Source organism: Pelodiscus sinensis, chromosome 24, assembly GCF_049634645.1.
Source record: "Pelodiscus sinensis isolate JC-2024 chromosome 24, ASM4963464v1, whole genome shotgun sequence".
Taxonomy (NCBI): domain Eukaryota; kingdom Metazoa; phylum Chordata; order Testudines; family Trionychidae; genus Pelodiscus; species Pelodiscus sinensis.
Window position 1 is genome coordinate 14565271 of NC_134734.1, and position 18540 is coordinate 14583810.

Below are 18540 nucleotides of genomic sequence, written 5' to 3' on the forward strand. Positions count from 1 at the left end.
AAGCTTGTGCTGTGAGCTGGGACTGAATGACAGATGCCGACGGGGCACAATTTTTATCTGCAATCACAGCAGTTTGCTAAGCCCAGAACCTGGCTTGTTCCTAGCAGCTGCTGCCCCACTCACTGGTGCCACTGTTTGTAATTGCGTGGCTGGGGGAGTGTGTGGAGGGGGGAAGGGGGGAGAATATTTGCTGCCCGTGAGGAGGTACAGCCAGGATTCCAACGCTCTTTAGAGCACTTCTGCTCTGAAGAGTCCATGTTTTCTTGAGTGGTTCCCAGTGACCCATGCTTAAACTACAGGATAAACAATGTTGTAGCTCTGAACACAGCTCTGCTAAACTGCCTCTGAAAGGGAACCCACTGACAGATTATAGGGGTGTTAGGCAGATGTGAGCAATTTGGTTAGCAGGTGACTGGATGGAGCTAGAAATTTACCAAACATAACGGATTCAAATCCCTGGCTGGAGATACTGCCAGGTAAGTCTCTCAGTGTAGTTCTCAATTACTAGCAGATATGCAACCCTGAATATTTGACTTTTCCCCATTGAAGTTGCATGTCACTACTCAACTACATTACCAGGTCAGTTTCTCTCCCCAAGCTCCAGGCACTGGCCCAGCACAGTCCTGTTTGGATTGCCAACGACAACAAGATAGCTTAAATACATCCCTCAAGACAGGAAGCTTGTGGGGAAATAAAGCTGAAGGCATTTGATTTCCCAGGCTGAGGTTAGGTGATCTAGTGAACAGGACAATGGATCAGGGGTCAGAAGACCTAAGTTCTATTCCCAGCTCTCACTGTGTGAACCTGGGTTAGTCATTTCTTCTCTGGACACTAGTTTCCTTGTCTGGAAAATGGAGCGAATGATATTTCTGCTATTTTCTGAAGCACTCTTAAGATTCCCAGAGGGAGAGGGTTAAGTGATGGAAATCTTACAGTTAGGAGGTTGGCTGGAAAGGTAGGGTAATACTACACAATTCTAAGTCAACATTCTAGCTATGTAGCAGGATCTATCCTACACAGCCAGAAGTACCCCTGTCCCTAAACAGCCTGAGGGCCTGCTTTAAACGGGATACAAGTCTTTCACATCTCAGTCCCTAGAGAAAGAAGGTGCAGGAAACAGGGCCAAAGACTTTAAGTTGTCCTCTACCAGTGATTTACAAGCTTCAGAGGATTTCTGGACACTGCCACCATGATCAACTGAGAAGTACTTGATTTTTCTTTTATCCGGGGCACAGGAAGAGAAGGAATCTTTCCCTATCTAGCTGCTCCAATATGCTATGACACGATGCAATGTCAGTTCAGAAGCAGTGCTGACAGACTCTTGGGAGAGCATCTGTCAGATGTTATGCACGACATGGACCCGGGGGACGGGGGGGGGAAGAGGAGAGGAGAAGAGGAGAAACGATTGCTACGCAGTGATCAAAGGGGTGATTAGAAGGGCAACAAAAGCAATTATGGGTATGAAACAACTTCCATATGAAGAGATTAAACACACTGGGACTCTTCAGTCTGGAAGAGACAACTAAGGGGAGAGATGATTGAGGGCTACAAAGTCGTGAACAGTGTGGAAAAAGTTAATAAGGAAGAGCTGTTTTATACTCATAACACAAGAACCAGGGTCATGCAATTAAATTAATAGGCAGCAGGTGTAAAAACCGTAACAACGTACTTCACGCAACATACATTCAAGCTATGGCACATGTTAGCACAGGATCAACAAAAACAATTAGGGGTTTGGAATGGCTGCCATATGAAGAGAGATTAAAAATACTGGGACTTTTCAGCTTAGAAAAGAGGAGACTAAGGGGGAATATGACAGAGGTCTATAAAGTCATGACTGGTGTGGAGAAAGTGAATAAGGAAAAGTTATTTACTTGTTCCCATAACATAACTAGGGGTCACCAGATGAAATTAATAGGTAGCAGGTTTAAAAAACAAACAAAAGAAAGTTCAACACAGTGCGCAGTCAACCTGTGGAACTCTTTGCCAGATGACGTGGTGAAGACCAGGACTTTCACAGGATTCAAGAAAGAACTAGGTAAATTCACAGAGGTTAAGTCCATCAATACTTATTAGCCAAAATGGGTAGGAATGATGTTCCTAGCCTCTGTTAGAGGCTGGAAATGGATGACAGGAGAGGGATCACTTGATTACCTCTTTCTGTTCACTCCCTCTGGGGCATCTGGCATTGGCCACTGTCAGAAAACAGGATACTGGGCTAGATGGTCCTTTGGTCTGACCCAATGTGGCCGTTCTTATGTTAGGATATTGTGAAGGTCAGGACTATAACTGGGTTAAAAAATACTTGGCCAAATTCATGGAGGCTAGGTCCATCAATGGCTATTAGCCAAGATTGTCAGGGATGCAACCCTATGTTCAGTGTTCCTAGCCTCAGACTGCCAGGGCTGGAATGGGCAACAGGGGATGTTTAATTCTATGATTTCCTGTCCTGGTCATTCCCCGAGGCACCTGGCATTGGCCTGGGTTGGAAGACCGAATACGGGGCTAGATGGACCTCTGGTCTGATTCAGTTCGGCCATTCTTATGCAGAGGGTCAAGGAGCTGTTCAAATTGGCATTTCTACAAAGATCTAAGTGCTTCACAGATTGCAGACCCAGGGAAGTGCCCTGCAAGACAGCAGCAGAATAAGCCAGTAAAGCCATACACCTTGTGTATGTGCAACTTACTGTCCCATACGGAGTGTACTTCAGTTTCCCTGAAGGCTGCACCAAGGCCTGATGGGAACTGGGTATGGGACTTCTGCTGACACCTGGGGGCAGGCAAGACTGCCCAGCTGCCTGTACGCAAGCCATGGCTGATGCCCTTCCTAGCCTGAGCCCCAGGAGGGGGATGCATCCAGGTAACACCTCTTGCCCAGGAAGCAAGACAGACCAGAAAAGGAGCAATGGGCGTGGCTGGGGCCATACAGCTGGAAGTGAGTCCATCTCAGCTGGCTTGTGGAGCAAGTCAGAGCCCCAGATCTGGCAGAATGGGAGGGCAGATCTGAGTGTTAAGGAGTCATGGGGGTGGGGGCGGTAATGCTCCAGGAGTCCTGTCCAGGGAAACTCATTGCGCAGAGCATGCCGTGTGGATGGGGATGTTGACTGCTCCGAGGTCACAGCCAGGAAGGTTGAAGTTGTGTGAACTTCTTGCCCTGGCAACAGCGTGCTCCAACAGGAGGCGCTGTTCCAGACTCCGGACTGGCCTCTCGGAGCATTACCGCCCCCACCCCCACGACTCCTTGACACCCAGATCTCCCAATTCCCATTCTGCCCTCACTGTTTGGATCAGAATCCATGTGCCACAGCTCCAAAGCCGCTGTCTATCGCAGAGGGAGCCCAAAGCAGTTCCGACAAGAGGGGGCTTTGCAAAAGGTCTGGGGCATCTGGCACACACACAACAGATGAGAGCACTCACCACTCCTCCTTTATCGCCCTCCATGAACTGCACAATCTGGCAGGATGACTTCTCCCATAGGAAGATGTGTCCACAGTCACTGCCACTCACCACAAACTCGCTCTTCGGGCCATAGAAATTCACACCCTTCACTGAAAGGAGAGAGATTTTAAGCAGAGAGCTCAAGGACAGCTCAAAAGTCCATGGAGCTTTCCTGGTGAGATCTGTCTACCTTATGCCTGGCAAACGACAAGTTTCCAAGGTTACCAGCATGGATCTGTCCACCCTCCCACCTCACTCTCGTGCTTGTACAGAGTTGATTTGAGCATGTGAATTTGGTACTTGTGAAATAAGGGACAAAGGAAGAGGCAGTAACAGGCATTGATCTTTTTTTCCCACATAGTTCTACAGAAGCCTCTCAGCCCAAGCCCGCAATATCCACAAAGCCTCTTCAGAGCTGAGATTGCAGATGTAGCAAACCTGAAAGAGCTCAGTTGAAAAGCCTTAGCAGTTTGTAATGGCATAAGCATCCCTGCCACTTTAGAGGCCAAGGGACTTGAGCATGCTTGTTAGTGAACAATTCTGGGGAGGCAGGAGACAGAGATGCCCATTAATGGCCTGTCCTTACCTGTGGCGTTATTGCGATGACCCTTGTATCTCTTGACGTACTCTGCTCCATCGCTGTGAGACGAGTTGAAGAGATAGATGTCTTCATCATTATAGCTGGCCAAGAGGTCTGCCACAGAACAAGAGATGTGCACACAGGATCGTAAGCATCAGCCCGTCAATTTTAACATGCTAGACGGTCACTGCCCTGAAACAAAGGGTAGGATGGACAAGCTATGCAGCAGCTTGTGCCAGCACACCACCCATGAGTAGGGATGTAAGCGATTAATCGACTGATAACCGCCGTGCAGAACTTCCGCCTTTGATATGTACAGCCGGCTCAAAGCGGAAGCACCCTTATCGACTAATCAAACAGTAGATGGAAACTCCATCGACTACTCGATTCGTTTATTAAACTAATTTTAACATCCCTACCCAGGAGCCGCCCGAAACAGGCTCTATCTAAGCCCAAGAGTTAGGGCTAAACTGAACTGCCCACGTGGTGCCGATGTAAGGCCTTGCTCTTACGCTGGGTCTCCGAGCCTTGTAAAGAAGGTAGTTTGGAGTCCTTCCCATTTGACGCTCAGGGAATCAGAGGCAGAGCTGTCAGGGAATCAGAGGCAGAGCTGTGACTCATCCCAGAGCACAAGAATCTGACTCATCTGCACACAGCCTGGATCCCATAAATCCCAGGCCTTTACTCTAGTCAACATACACCCTCCCACCCCGGGTAGCGGATGTCTGTGGTGGTGAAGTCTTAGCTTTGGGGACATGGTTCTCCTGCTCCAAGATGTCCTTTAGGACAGCTCAAGATGCCACCCACTCACCCAGGGAGTCCCAATAGGAAGCCTTCAACTCATGGACATGATATTCTCAGAGGACCCCACACGAGCAGAGGGAGGTGGCTTCACGTACCTGATCCATCGTGGCTGTACACGAGACATGTGATGTTAGCTTTGGACTCGCTGTTTACCTAAAAGCAAAGGGGATGGACCAGATAGCTCCAGTCAGACTGCCTTTGCCAAATGCTAATGGTTATGCTGACCATACTGTATTATGGTGGTGCCTGACAGCAACCGGTTGTGTTCTACAACAGACTCCAAAATGGAGCCTGTTAGCCCATCTGTGCAAGGTTGTGCCCAGCATTCGAAGGGCGAGATGTGCCTCACAGTTTATTGCTTTGGCTCCATCATTTTTCAGATACAAAGTCTTTGAAATTAGGCTCTGGGTGTAATTTCCTTGGCAACCCTCCTTTTGCACACAAGACCCTACAGTACAGTAGATCTGGATCAACACTTCATAGTGTCAGATTTAGGGGCCCTTTTCAGTTATGTGAACAGCAGCAGAATCACTGTGCACTGGGCATACAAACGTGATGGGCTGGGGCTGGGAACATGCAACCTTGACTGACAAAAGTTGTGCACATAAGACCTACTTTTCTACCCACTACAACTGTGAGCGCCTCTTCAAAGCCCAGCCCCCAATCATTAAAATCTAGGAAACCAGGATGTACCAGCTGCTTTGCTGTGAGGCGATTCGAGTTGCTTCATACCCACCCACCCCAAACCTGACAAACCCACAAGAATAAGGAAATGAGTTAAGGCACCTAAGAGTACCTAACCTCTGACCCATCCATAAGCAGGGTTTGACAAGCAGCAGCGAGCCCTGCTTGCCAGCCGCACGGTTTGGCATGCTGCACATGCGCAGATCACGCTGTGTGGCCACACCAGACTAAAATCTACTCACCATGGGCAAGTAGATTGCCCTAATTGTCGAGCCCTGCCCATAAGCATGCACCTTCCCATGCCACACCTGCAGTGTAGATGGTGTATGGGATACTGCAAGCATTACTGGTTGAGGAGTAGCCCCCTCTAACCCTCATACCGGTAGGCTAGGGGAAGCAATTCCAATACATCATGAAAGCAGCTTCCTACCAGGTGGTGAGGACAGAACTTCTTCAGCACGCCATTGTTTTCATTTTCATCTATTTTCCTCTGATCATAAATCCTAGATGAAGACAGAAAGCAGTAAGATTAATGCCAAATTCAAACACGAGTAAAGCTCTTACACGCATTAAGTGATTTTCTGCAAATGAGTTTTCAAGTGGCCTACATCTCCTAACGATGCAGATTAGATGTATCTAAGTCATTTCACATTCGATTACTTGCACCACCTCAGAGATGGAATGCGGTGACTGTTTAAGACTGCTATCAACGCAAACTCTAGAGGGAACGTAGATAAAATGCAAGTATCAGTATGGGGATTAGGCCACGACAGGCTGGCATCCGTCTTGCAAGTGGAATCAGGCAATCTTTAAGGACAGTGAGAGTTTGGGGCCTTAGTCTCATTTAAGAAAGCACCACCTGGAGCTAATGTCTCCTTATACCATGCTGGAACAGTTTTATTTGTACCTACTACACTCTAGATCATGGGTTCCCAAACTTGGGGGCATGAAGAAATTCCAGGGGGAGGGGTGAGAGACAACCCAGCCCTTCCCCCCCGAAGTTGTGCTGCTATTTTTGGGGTTTTTTTTGGCCCTGGTTAGTTTCCCCCCCCCCCCCCAACAAGTTTTGCTGCTATGGGGGGGGAGGGGTTCTCAAAAAATAAAAAAGGGGGGTGTGATGCCAAAAAGCTTGGGAACCACTGCTCTAGATAGGAGTTTTAACTGAGCAGGATATAGGGGAGAGAACAACAGAAGAAAATAGGTTTTCAGCTGAGATTTGATACGACTCAGAGACACCATGTGGCAAGAGACAAGACTGTTTCAGCTGGCAGGAGCTACAAAGGGAAAAGGCTCTTACCCTGAAAAGGAGGACAGAGGTGGCTAGCAATGTACCCTCTAATTCTTTCCATGCATGTGCAGATTACATTATGATGTGCACCCAGGCATGTGCAGATGTGCACCACTGGTAGAGACAGCTGTTGCCAGCTGTGGGCACTCTGCCAATCAGCTGGGCAGCATTTGAATCTCTCCTGGGTGGCCACCCAAGGGCTCAGCTTACATGGAACACTGGTGATTACTGCTGAGTGGGTGAAGGGAATTCAACTGGAAAAACCCTTGGGTGGCTAAGTAGGTCTTGGGCAACAAGAGTGGGGAGCCTGTGGAGGACAGAAAGAGGCTTTGCGTAATTGTGGAACACCACAACACACTATCAATAAATTAAACACCATAAAAATCACCAGGGTCAGTTGGTACCACATGAGTTCTGAAGGAACTCCTCGGAAAATGCAGAACTGGTAACTATGGGCATGTCTAATTACATCCCTCTGTCGAATGGGTTTCAAAAGCGAGAGCCCAGTCTAGACGCAAGGAGTATGGGATCTTTCGAAAAAGGGGTTTGTTTTTTCAAAAGAACCAGGTCTAGACTATGGTTTCCCTTCCGAAATACCCTTTTTCGAAAGATCGCTGTGACGCGATTATGAAAATGAAGCACGGGATATTTAAATCCCCGCTTCATTTGTGCTTTCGATTTGCCTAACTTACATCCCTCTTTTGACAGAGGGATGTAGTTTAGACATACCACAGGGTATGTAACCTGTCACTTAAATCAGCCTTCGCACCAGATGACTGGAGGATAGCTAATGTGATTTTTTTTTTTTTTTTTTTTTAAAGGCTCCAGAGCTGATCCTGCCCATCACAGGGTAGATAAGCCTAACTTGAGAGCCAGGCAAATTGATTACAATTATAGTAAAGAAAACAATGATCAGACACAGATGAACATGATTTCTTGTGGGGGGAGGGGAGGAGATCACAGCATTGGTCAAGGGAAATCAAGAATCCTGACAGATTGACCCCTCCATGCCTCAGCAATCTTGAAAGAGGGTAATCCCGTAGACACAGTGTACTTGAATATTCAGAAAGCCTTTGATAAGGTCCCTCACCAAATACTCTTAAACAAAGGAAGCAGCCATGAGATAAGAGTGAAGGTCCTCTCATGGATCAGTAACCAGTTAAAAGACAGGAAACAAAAGGGCTTTCATGATCAGTTTTCATAGTGGGGAAAGGTAAGGTACCCCAAGGATCTGCACCAGACCAATGCACTTCAAGACAGTCTTAATCTGGAAAAAAAGAGGTAGACAGTGAGGTGGCAAAGTTTGCAGGTGACACAAAGTTACTGAAGATAATTAAGCCCAAAGAAGACTGAAGAGTTAAAAGGATCTAACGAAAGTGGGGGTCCGCACAACAAAATAGCATATTAAACTCAACTTCGTAATAGGGATGTTAGCGAGTAGTGCTTATTGGGTAGTTGAGTGGAGTATCAGCTAGCTCTGCCTCCTCCCTTTCCAACTCTATGAGAGGCAGCAAGGGAGGGGGAGAGAACAGGTACTGGGGGAGCTGGCTTAAAAGCCAGTTGCCCCCAGCACAGACTTTGCAGTGCCACCTGCCCTCCCTTCTGCCTCTATCAGAGGCGTGGCGGGGGGGGGGGGGGCACGGAGAAGTGGGGAGGAGAATAGGGAAGGCTGCTGTGAACAGGGACTGCTAGACTCTGAGCAAGTTGAGACCAAGCTGTCCAGGACACTGCACCTCTGCATTTTAAATGTAGTAAGAACCTGGCAGCTCTTACTACATATAAAATGCAAAGTTATAGCGTGGGTGGCTCCCAGAGCTGCCGCGCGCTGGGACTGCTCAGTCCTGGCTCAAGCCAGCTCCTGGAGCTACCCCCCACTGCAGCTCTGCAGAGCAGCCCTTATCAACTAATCGTGTAGTCAATACAAATTGTTTTCTAATGTGCACTGCTGTCACTTACAAAGTAAGGGTGTTAAATTGTGGTTATGTGGCTAATCGTGTAGTCGATACAATCTCAGCTCTACCTATACAAAGGATAGGAACTAAATTAGCTGTTACTACATAAGATCTTGGTGTCATCTTGGATGTTTCTATGAAAACATCTGTTCAATGTGCAGCAGCAGACAAAAAAAGCTAATAATGTTAGGAACCAGCAGGAAAGGGATAAGACAAGACAAAATATCATTATTCCACTATATAAATCCATCATACACCCACAACCTGAATACTCTGTGTAGTACTAATTGCCCCATTTAAAAAACGATACATAAGAATAGGAAAAAGTACAGAGAAGGGCAACAAAAATTACTACTGGTTTGGAATAGCTTCCATACAAGAAGAGATTAAAACGAGTGGGACTATATAGCTAAGAATAAATAACTGAGTGGGGAATATAATAGGAGGGCTCCAAAATCATGATTGGTTCACTCTCTCAACACAAGGAAGTAGTGTTATTTTCCTCCTTTCCGTAACACATGAACTAGAGATCATGCAGTGAAATTAACAGACACCAGATTTAACACAAAAAGGAAGTACTTCATGTAATCCAATCAATCCCTGAAGTTTGTTGCCAGGGGACAAGGTGAAGGCCAAAAGTATAGCTGCGTTTAAAAAACAACCACCACCCCCCCCCCAATCATGGAGAGAGGTACATCAAGGGCCCTTAGCCAAGATGATCAGGGATGCAACCCTATGCTCTGGGTGTTCCTTAACCTCTGACAGCTAGAAGCTGGGACTAAATAAAAGGATGAATCAAAAAGTAAAATGTCCTGTTCTGTTGACTTGCTCTGAAGCATCTGACACCAGCCACTGTAGGAAGATGGGATATTGGGCTGGACAAGACCATTGGTCTGACCCAGTGAGGCAATTCTGATGCTTTTAGGGTGAGGCTGCATGTTTAAAATATAGCAGATGAAAATACTTGGGTGTAGGTACATTGGAATTGTCAGACCTCGTCAGCCAGCAGCTTGAAAAAGATGCTTCTGAGAAAGGCACCAGAAGCCTAACAGAAGAACCGGCCTGTAATGGTGGCTTGCTTTCCACTTATCAGGCGAGGCTGTTTCACAGCTCACACATGTGGATTTATACCCTTAGATCAGGGCTACTCAACTTTGGAAGCTGTGGGGGCCACAATGATACTCACAGCACATGCCAAGGGCCACAACTTAAGTGTGGTTGTGTATACATGCAAAAAACTTTTCACATTGATGGGCATGAATACATAGATTAAGGCAAGACTACACAACACACAGGCCCCATTGAAGTCAGTTTGCCTATATTAATACAATGCAATATTTACCCGATTTCCACCCATACAACAGCACTTAACGAACAATGACAGTCCAGGAATGTAATTATTAAAATACATATTAACAGAAGACCATTATATCGACTACTGTTTTGTTTTGGCTCACACCCGCGGGCCACGTGTTGAGTAGCCCTGCCTTAGATGATGTAAGTGCAGAAGCCAACATTCATATAGAAGTCTAATCTCTGGCTCCCACAGATCCTCCTTGCACTCAGCGATGCCCTGTGGAAGAAGCAATGTCCATAAAGCACTACATAAAGTATAGTTACAGGTGTCTTCAGAGCTGCTCTGCTTTCTCCAGGGTACCAGAACCCAAACCCCAATGCTCCAGCACCCAATATGGAGCAGGGACTCTGCCTCTCTCATATCTTCTGGCAAAAGACTTACCTGACAAACTGATCCCTGCCTCCCACAGCAAACTGGTGCGTATTTGCTGGATTCACATAAATGGTGTAGAGACCCACTTTCTTTTCTTTCTCCTTAGTCACAACCAGTTTCCTTTAAAGGGGGAGAGAAGAAAATCCATGTGTTAATGCAAAACAGTATCCAGATGGCAAATGCATGCATGTCTCCAAGCTCACTCAGCATGCTCACATTAGGAGGGAACCCCCCCCCCCAAAACAATAGGATTCCAAACTGAAGTATATTGTTCTCTGAAACTTTATAGCAGTTCCTAATAAAACAGTGGAGTGAAGTCATTTTCTGGCTTTTTCCTTCCAACAGAATTTAGTAGAGGGGATCCAAAATGGTACATACCATTTTATCCAACAGCAGAAACAGTTATGCTAAAATTATTCTAGCTAGAAGGGTAAGCACACAGTCAGCCTGTGGAACTCCTTGCCAGAGGATGCTGTGAAGGCCAAGGCCTTCATAGGGTTCAAAAAGAATTAGATTAATGGAGGTTAGGTCCATCAATGGCTATTAGCATGGTAGGAATGGTGTCCCTGTTAGCTCTTAATTAGTTGACTGATAAAACTAGCAGCTCTTAATACATTTAAAAGGCAGAGCCACAGCGGGATTAGCTCCTGGGCTCAGGAGCTAACCCTGCTGCAGGTCTGCACCCTCCACCCCCAACCCATATCAACCAGTCAATAGAAATTCCATCAACTAGCTGGTAAGACACCATTTAACATCCCTACTCTGAATGGATGACAGGAGAGGGATCACTTGATGGTTACCGGTTCTGTTCACTCCCTCTGGGGCACCTGGCATTGGCCACTGTTGGAAGACAGGACACTGGGCTAGGTGGACCTTTAGTCTGACCCAGTATGGCCGTTCTGATGTAGAGGAATATATATAGTTTAAAAGCATCTTGTCTCAAACCTTTTACTTCGATTACAAAGCAATCAAAATGCATGATATGTACAAACTAAGAACGGTTTATGTAAGAGGATATGCTCAGATGTGGTTTACTTTGAACTTCTTTAAATCGGCTCATCAGAAAAGGACTAATGTTACTAAACTAGAAAACTGCTGTAAAAGCAACCTACATATTTTGGAAAATTGTCCAAAGCGACAGCTCAACATGTGATACGAGGTTAAAAATCTTACCCACCACAACCAGCTGCTAGTTAAATTATTATTTTTCAATGAACTACCACAGAGTTTAGCAAAGGAGGCTTCGGCTAAAAGCTTTTCAAGTGCAAGACTAATGAAGGGTCTGAAGCGTGGTAATGAATCAAACAGACCAGGTAACAGTCTCTTGCACCTGTCAAAACCTCTTTCAGACACAATCACATTGATATATAGTGAAGAAAACAGATGTGCACTGTTTGCACATGCATGCAATTCAGCCCTGGACGAAGCCCATAGAACACTGCAAAGATATCTGCGGAAGCTAGCTCTCACACTGTAGCATCACGATAGAGTAGGGGGACCCCAGGAGGACAGAAAGTCTAATTCAGAGAAGCTGACAAAGGGAGAAGCAGACAGATGGGTCATCCATGTGGGTCATCAAACATCTGCCAGATGGCTCAGACAGCAACAGGGTGGACTCAGACCAGTCATAAAAACTGCATATCCCAGCCATTAACAAATGCCTTAAGCCCTCCAGTCCAAAGGGGATAGTGATTTAGTCATTAAATGATTCTCTACAGCAGAGTAAACAGTTTGCCTTGCCAACTTTATTGCTGTCAGGTAAGCCTGTCTCTAGGCCAGGCTGATAAAACCCTTGCACTACAGACAGCTAGCAAGACCCAAGGCCAAATTAAAATGATCAAGTACACATTTCACCTACACCACATTCAAATGGCCTCTGAAACCATTAGGCGCTTAGACACTTCATTGATTCATCAGGAAGCAGCAGCAAACATCAAGGAAAGATACTCACGAAGCAGGACGGTCTTGTCTCAGGTCGATGGTGAAGACCACAGCATCTTCGCCAGCTGATAAGAAAGTGCATGGAGAATCCGGCTCTAGGGCTAGCTGGAAGATAAATGCTTTGGGATTGGCTCCCTTCTTTAACCAACATGCCGGACAAGACTCCTTCTCTGTGTAGACCACCCTCCCTTCCACCTGAAGTCGTACAGCATGTCAATAAGGCCTCAGAACCTGGAACAGGGTGATGTCTGATTTTTAATCAGTCAGTGGGCGCGGGACAGGCGCAGCTGCCTTTAGACTGAAGAGGGAAAATGGGCTGTGAGCTGCATCCCCTACTTCAAAGGGGGCAGAATTAGCTATGAGGGCCCATTTCACAGGGTACTCTAGAGCGCAGCAGGCTGAGCAGACCTTGGCGGGGGGAGAGGGAGCATTTAGTCAAGTTGTTAGGGCAGATCAATCACAGTTTTGAGATCTGTAAGGAAAGAGGTGGAAGGAGATCAGTTTGCATCGCCTACCTCAGGTTATCCATGCTGGTTAGGGTTAGTCCTAGCACATCACTTAGGGTATGTCTACACTACAGCGCTAATTCGAACTAACTTAGTTCGAATTAGCTTAGTTCGAATTAACGCGTCTAGAACTAAAAACTAGTTTGAATTAGCGTTTTGCTAATTCGAACTAGCAAGTCCACATTGAGTGGACCCTGAACAGGGCTTAAGAATGTCCGGAAGCAGTGCCGGCAGGGCATCAGAGAAGGACTTAGAACGTGGAGATGCTGTCTCAGGCTAGCCGAGGGCTGCACTTAAAGGGTCCCGACCCCCACCCCGGACAGACAGTTCTCAGGGGTGCCCCACTTGCAAAGCAGTCCTGGCTTGGATTGCCCGGAGTACCCACACTGGGCACATCACACCACTCGGCCATCAGACCGGCTGCACTTGCCGCAGGCTGCCATCTGGGGAGAGGAGGAAATTGGGGGGCTGCAGGAGAGCTTCCACTCCCAGAAGCCCACAGAGCCAGCCCGGTCCTCCCCATCGGGGGCTCGTACCCCATTCCTCCCTCACCTCCTTCCACTTACCCTTCCCTAGCCCCTTTTCTTGATGTACAAAATAAAGGACAATTGTGTTCAAAAATGGAATCTGTCTTTATTGAACAAAACTGGGGGAGACTGGGAAAAGGAGGTGGGAGAGGGGAAGAGAGGCTGGGAGAGGGGAGGGCAACTAACATGATCAGGGGTTGGGAACAGGTCCCATATGAAGAGAGGCTAAAGAGACTGGGACTTTTCAGTTTAGAAAAGAGGAGACGGAGGGGGGACAGGATAGAGGTCTCTAAAAGCAGGAGTTGGGTGGAGAGGGTGCATTCAGAAAAGTTCTTCATTAGTTCCCATAAAGAAGGACTAGAGGACACCAAAGGAAAGGAATGGGTAGCAGGCTTCAAACTAGTAACAGAAAGTTCTTCTTCACAAGGCAGAGAGTCAACCTGTGGAACTCCTTGCTGCAGGAGGCTATGAAGGCTACAACTAGAACAGAGTTTAAAGGGAAGTGAGATCAAGTCATGGAGGCTGGGTCCATGGAGTGGTATTAGCCAGGGGGTAGGAGTGGTGTCCCTGCCCAAGGTTTGTGGAAGGCTGGAGAGGGATGGCACGAGACAAATGGCTTGGTCACTGTCTTCGGTCCATCCCCTCCAGGGTCCCTAGGGTTGGCCGCTGTCAGCAGACAGGCTACTGGGCTAGATGGACCTTTGGTCTGACTCAGGACGGCCATTGTAAGCTCAGGGCTCAGGGTTGGGGGTCTCAGTGGACCCCCTTGATTTTCATGCACACCTGCTGCTGGGTGGCCAGGCTGGCAGCTCTCCTGCCCTAGACGGCCACTTTCCTGTGCCTAGTGCGGAGATCGTGGACGAGGTCCACGATGTCTGCACTAGCCCAGACGGGTGCCCGCCTCTTGCAGTCCCGGGCAAACTCCCGAGAGCCGCCTGCCTGGTCCCGGGAAGAGGGGGAGGGCTGGGGGGCATCGGGTGGGTGGCTCGATCTGTGCCAGGTGCAGGGTCTGCTGGCTGGGTGCTGGCAGGCTTGCACCTGGCACGGGCACCGTATCCAGCCCGTGCCCCTTTAAGGGCTCCGGGGCTGGGAGGGGGGCATACGAGTTTCCCTGGTGTTGGCCAGAGTGGCCACCAGGGAAACCTGGGGAGGGCTAGCCTCCCACTAGTTCGAATTAAGGGTCTACACAGCCCTTAATTCGAACTAGTAAGTTCGAACTAGGCTTAATCCTCGTGGAATGAGGATTACCTAGTTCGAACTAAGCGCTCCGTTAGTTCGAATTAAATTCGAACTAACGGAGCGCTAGTGTAGCGCCTATGAAAGTTAGTTCGAGCTAACGGACGTTAGTTCGAGCTAACTTTGTAGTGTAGACATACCCCTAGATGGGACTGATAAGACAATGCACACCCTTCATTGCCTGCCCTCCTGTGTTCGAGGTGGCGGTTGTTTAGCTATTTCAGTAGTGCCCAGAGGCTCCGTCCGCCGTTGTGCTTGGAGCTACCCAGAGGCACAGTCCCTGTCCTGAGGCATTACTACCGGAGATCAGGGCTCAGTCACTTGCTCCTCTGACCAGCTGTGCCAATATAATTGACACTTTAACCTCACAGGTGAAAGTGCTTCAAGAGTGTCACTGAGATCCACCCTGTCAACATTTCCACACATTGCCCAATGGAAAGGCACAGTGGTAAATGTATAGGTGCCCAGTGGCTATGCTAGACACCAAGCAGATTGCAGCCCATCCTGCCTTCAGCCCAGATGACATGCTCCATTAGTCAGTATCTTGCATGTAAGCGGAGGAGCCACAAACTGACTGAGACAGAGCATGCTGGGATATGCAATTTTCATGGCCCACAGGCCATATTATAGATTACCTCCCCATGCTGCACTTAACCTGCACTTCAGCTTCCCCCCGCCCCCAGCATAAATGCATTCCTGCCACAGTGACCATAAAAATAAGTGGCGTAGCAACAAGCCTCATGAACTCCAGGAGAGAACGGTTACTGGGAAGCAATGGGCAAGGGAGGGGGGCAGAACTCTTCCTTTGGGAAGTATTTTGCAGTCCTAAGGACTCCTCAGGGGATTGGGTGCTGGGCAGTACAGCTACAGACTGCATTCAATGTAGGTAAACTGTTCTGATCTCAAAGTTAGGAGTCACAGGGAGCACAAGGGACTTGTGTGCAAATCAAGAGAAAGATGCTACAATTGCACTGAGGAGGGGCCTGAGGAGATGAAAATGATCTGCAACCCTCGGCATAGTGTGCTCCACAGAGCCCAGAAGGAAATCCTCAGAGCCCAATGTTTTCAGAGGAAAGCCCTGGACAAGGAGACAGTCCAAATCTTACCACCTTGGAAGTACAAGACATCCCAATTTCCAGGGGCAGGTGTTCCCTTAGCAGTGACTGGAGAATGGACACGCCAGTTTTTCCCAGCCACACACCACTGAGTTAAAGGAACACAGCAGTTTCAGAGGAAACCTCTGCATCAAGGGAGCAGCGGAAGGCACAGACCTTTCAAATCATGCTTTAACCTTGATGAATGTTTGCAAACACTGAAAATAGAAGGGGCTAGAGAAGGGTACTGGCCAGTGCCATGGTTACTCACGTATAAACAATTTTTTACACCACCAAATGTACAGAGCAGTCCATCCACTGGGACCTCAATTACACCTACGCCTGCACACCAGACAGAAACCGCAGCTAGTTTGCTCACCTTATGCGAGGCTCCCTTGTGCTGTGCCACACGCTTGGTATTTCTGCAGCACTGGGTGGCTGAGAGTTCGGCTACCCGGACCTGGCCATCCCGAGCGCACATGGCTAGAGTTGAGTCGCCGCTGTTGGGAAGGAACTTGGCCTGGAGGAGAGCAAGAGGAGATACTGTGTCCCTCCAGGCCTGGGAACAGCTGCCTTCCCACAGTCCTTGGGGTTGGAACCCTTCTCGGTGGAACCCCTGCTCACCCTCCACCCCAAACATGCAGCAGGACCTGTAGACTGTGTATACAGGCCAAAACCAGTCCCAAGTTGTAGTGCCAGCACCAGTGGCAACTCACTGCAGGTCACTAGCTCTCTGCCTGTGTGTTATGTGTAAGGCAGGAGAACGACTAGTAAGACTGCCCTTCGGGGGGAGGCAGGGGGAGACTGCAAGGGCTGGTTTGGAGATCATGCAGTACTTCAAACAAGGTTTGAATGATTCACCAGCAACACTACTGTAGCCAGAGAGATGCACTGCACAGTGCAGTGGCAATGCCCTAGTTGAGAATCCCAGCATTAACTCCAGCTTAAAGTCTGAAGAGACGGAGAAGCTGGGATGCCCAGATTTGCTCCGGACTCGTATGAAAGAGCCGCTGGTGAGCAGGTGGGCTAGAACATGAAGTCCCTTCCCCCTTGAGCTACTAGAAAGCCCAAGTTCTCTGCTCTCCCTGCCATTGCAGAGCCCTCTGCGGGGGTGGTGGCTGTTCCACATGGCCTTTCCCAACCCCTCTTGCGTTCCTCTTCCCCCAACAAGACCTGCCTCTGCTTCCAGCTTCCCCCAAGGAGCAGACGACCTGACTGCAAATTCTGAGCAGCAGCTGCAAGAACCAGAGTCTGGGGGAATTACAAACACAGCTGAGGTGCTACTAGCAGACTTGGAAAGACAATCCCATAGAGGGTCTGCCTTTGGGAGGCTCTTCACAGCCACATGGGCTGGAGACACTATGAAAAAACTCAGTTTCTGCAGGAAGGGCTGGCACTGGCTCTCTTCCCAGGGAGAGGTTCTGATTTGCTAGTGGCTTTGAAAAATGCAGCGCATCTACTGCCACCTCCAGCAGCTCCACACTTCAGACAGGCAGGGAGGAAAGAAGGGCTTGTACCATGGTAAGGAAGTTTGGTATTATCCCCAGTTAACATCTGGGGCAAGCTGAGGTACAGCGATTTACACAGAGCCTTCCAGCAAATCAACGGCAGAGGACCCTCGAATACTAGCACAAGACACCTACTCACAGCAGTTTCAACATTCAGATACTTTCACCTCTTTGCAAATGTAGCAAAGGGCCAAGTTTTTCTGCCTTGTTTTGAGCAGAGTGGGAGTGGGTGGGGGTAGATGCACCTACAGTCCCTGCAGCCACCTCCACCTTCCCTCACACTCCCCCTAGCCCCTCTCACCTGGAAGACATTACTCTTGTGGCCGCTCTCAAACTCCAGCACCGGCTGCCTCCTGACCCAGTCCCAAACTACCACCTTAAGGTCATCACTGCCACTGGCCAGCCACGTGCCACGCTGGTTAAAGTGCAAGGTATTGACACAGCCGCCGTGCCCCTCTAGGCCGTGCTGGAGGTGGAAACGTTGCACGAAGACCCTGGCCCCGCAGGCCTCGTAGACAAAGCGTGAGCTGGAGCCCAGTTCTCTCCCCCGGAGGGCACGCACCGCCTGCCAGCGGGGCCGAGGAAGAGCAGTCGTCTCCGAGGCCACCCAGTCCTCCAGTGCTCGTTCATCATCCGAGGAGTCTTGATCGTGGTTGGCACGTTTGCGCTGGGCACGTCGCCGGGACCGCTGCTCCTCCTCTTCTTCCTCTTCCTCCTCCTCGTCCGAGTGCGACCGGTCGTGGGCCCGGTTTTCCTCATTGATTGAGTAGTGGCCTGTGTCATCCATGCTGTCTGAGTCCTTTTCTTCTCCTGAGCTCTCGGTGTCTGTGTCCCGGCTCTCTGTGCTGGTGCGATTGGGTCCTACATCGTCTCCAGTAAGGCTCAGGCTGAGGTCAGAGGCTTCCACTTCAATGCCTGAGGAGGTCTCTCGCCCCTCCTCTGCTCCGGACATTTCTTCTGGGCTGCTGGACAAGCTCCCTGCACAGTACAGACAATGTGGTTAGTTCTAGGGTAAATAACGTCACATCTCTACAGCACCAAGGGATCCCCAAGTATCTACAAACCACTGTTGAAATGCAGCCACTTCCAAGGTGGAGACCAGCACTACAGAAGGGGGAAGAAATTCCAGCCAAGCCCCTATACTTATGAAGGGTACACAGCACGTATTTAGAATGAACGAGACATGAGGTTATGGTCTGGTCAACAGACCCAGAACCTCCGTTAGATAAGCCTTCATTTAGCTCCCTGAAAGG

The 18540-nt window shown here is 48.7% G+C and overlaps 1 protein-coding gene across 3 annotated transcripts in view; it reads right to left on the bottom strand.

Moving 5' to 3' along the window:
- Positions 1-18540, bottom strand: part of DCAF8 (DDB1 and CUL4 associated factor 8) — a 56110-nt gene that overhangs the window by 12462 nt on the left and 25108 nt on the right. For all 3 annotated transcript variants that reach the window (XM_075907236.1, XM_075907235.1, XM_075907237.1), the window contains 8 exons: positions 17589-18265; positions 16159-16299; positions 12427-12521; positions 10485-10595; positions 5937-6009; positions 4918-4975; positions 4025-4132; positions 3418-3548 (listed from right to left, as the gene is read on the bottom strand). In XM_075907236.1, coding sequence (XP_075763351.1) covers positions 3418-3548; positions 4025-4132; positions 4918-4975; positions 5937-6009; positions 10485-10595; positions 12427-12521; positions 16159-16299; positions 17589-18265 — 1394 coding nt within the window. The remainder of the gene's footprint in view (positions 1-3417; positions 3549-4024; positions 4133-4917; positions 4976-5936; positions 6010-10484; positions 10596-12426; positions 12522-16158; positions 16300-17588; positions 18266-18540) is intronic.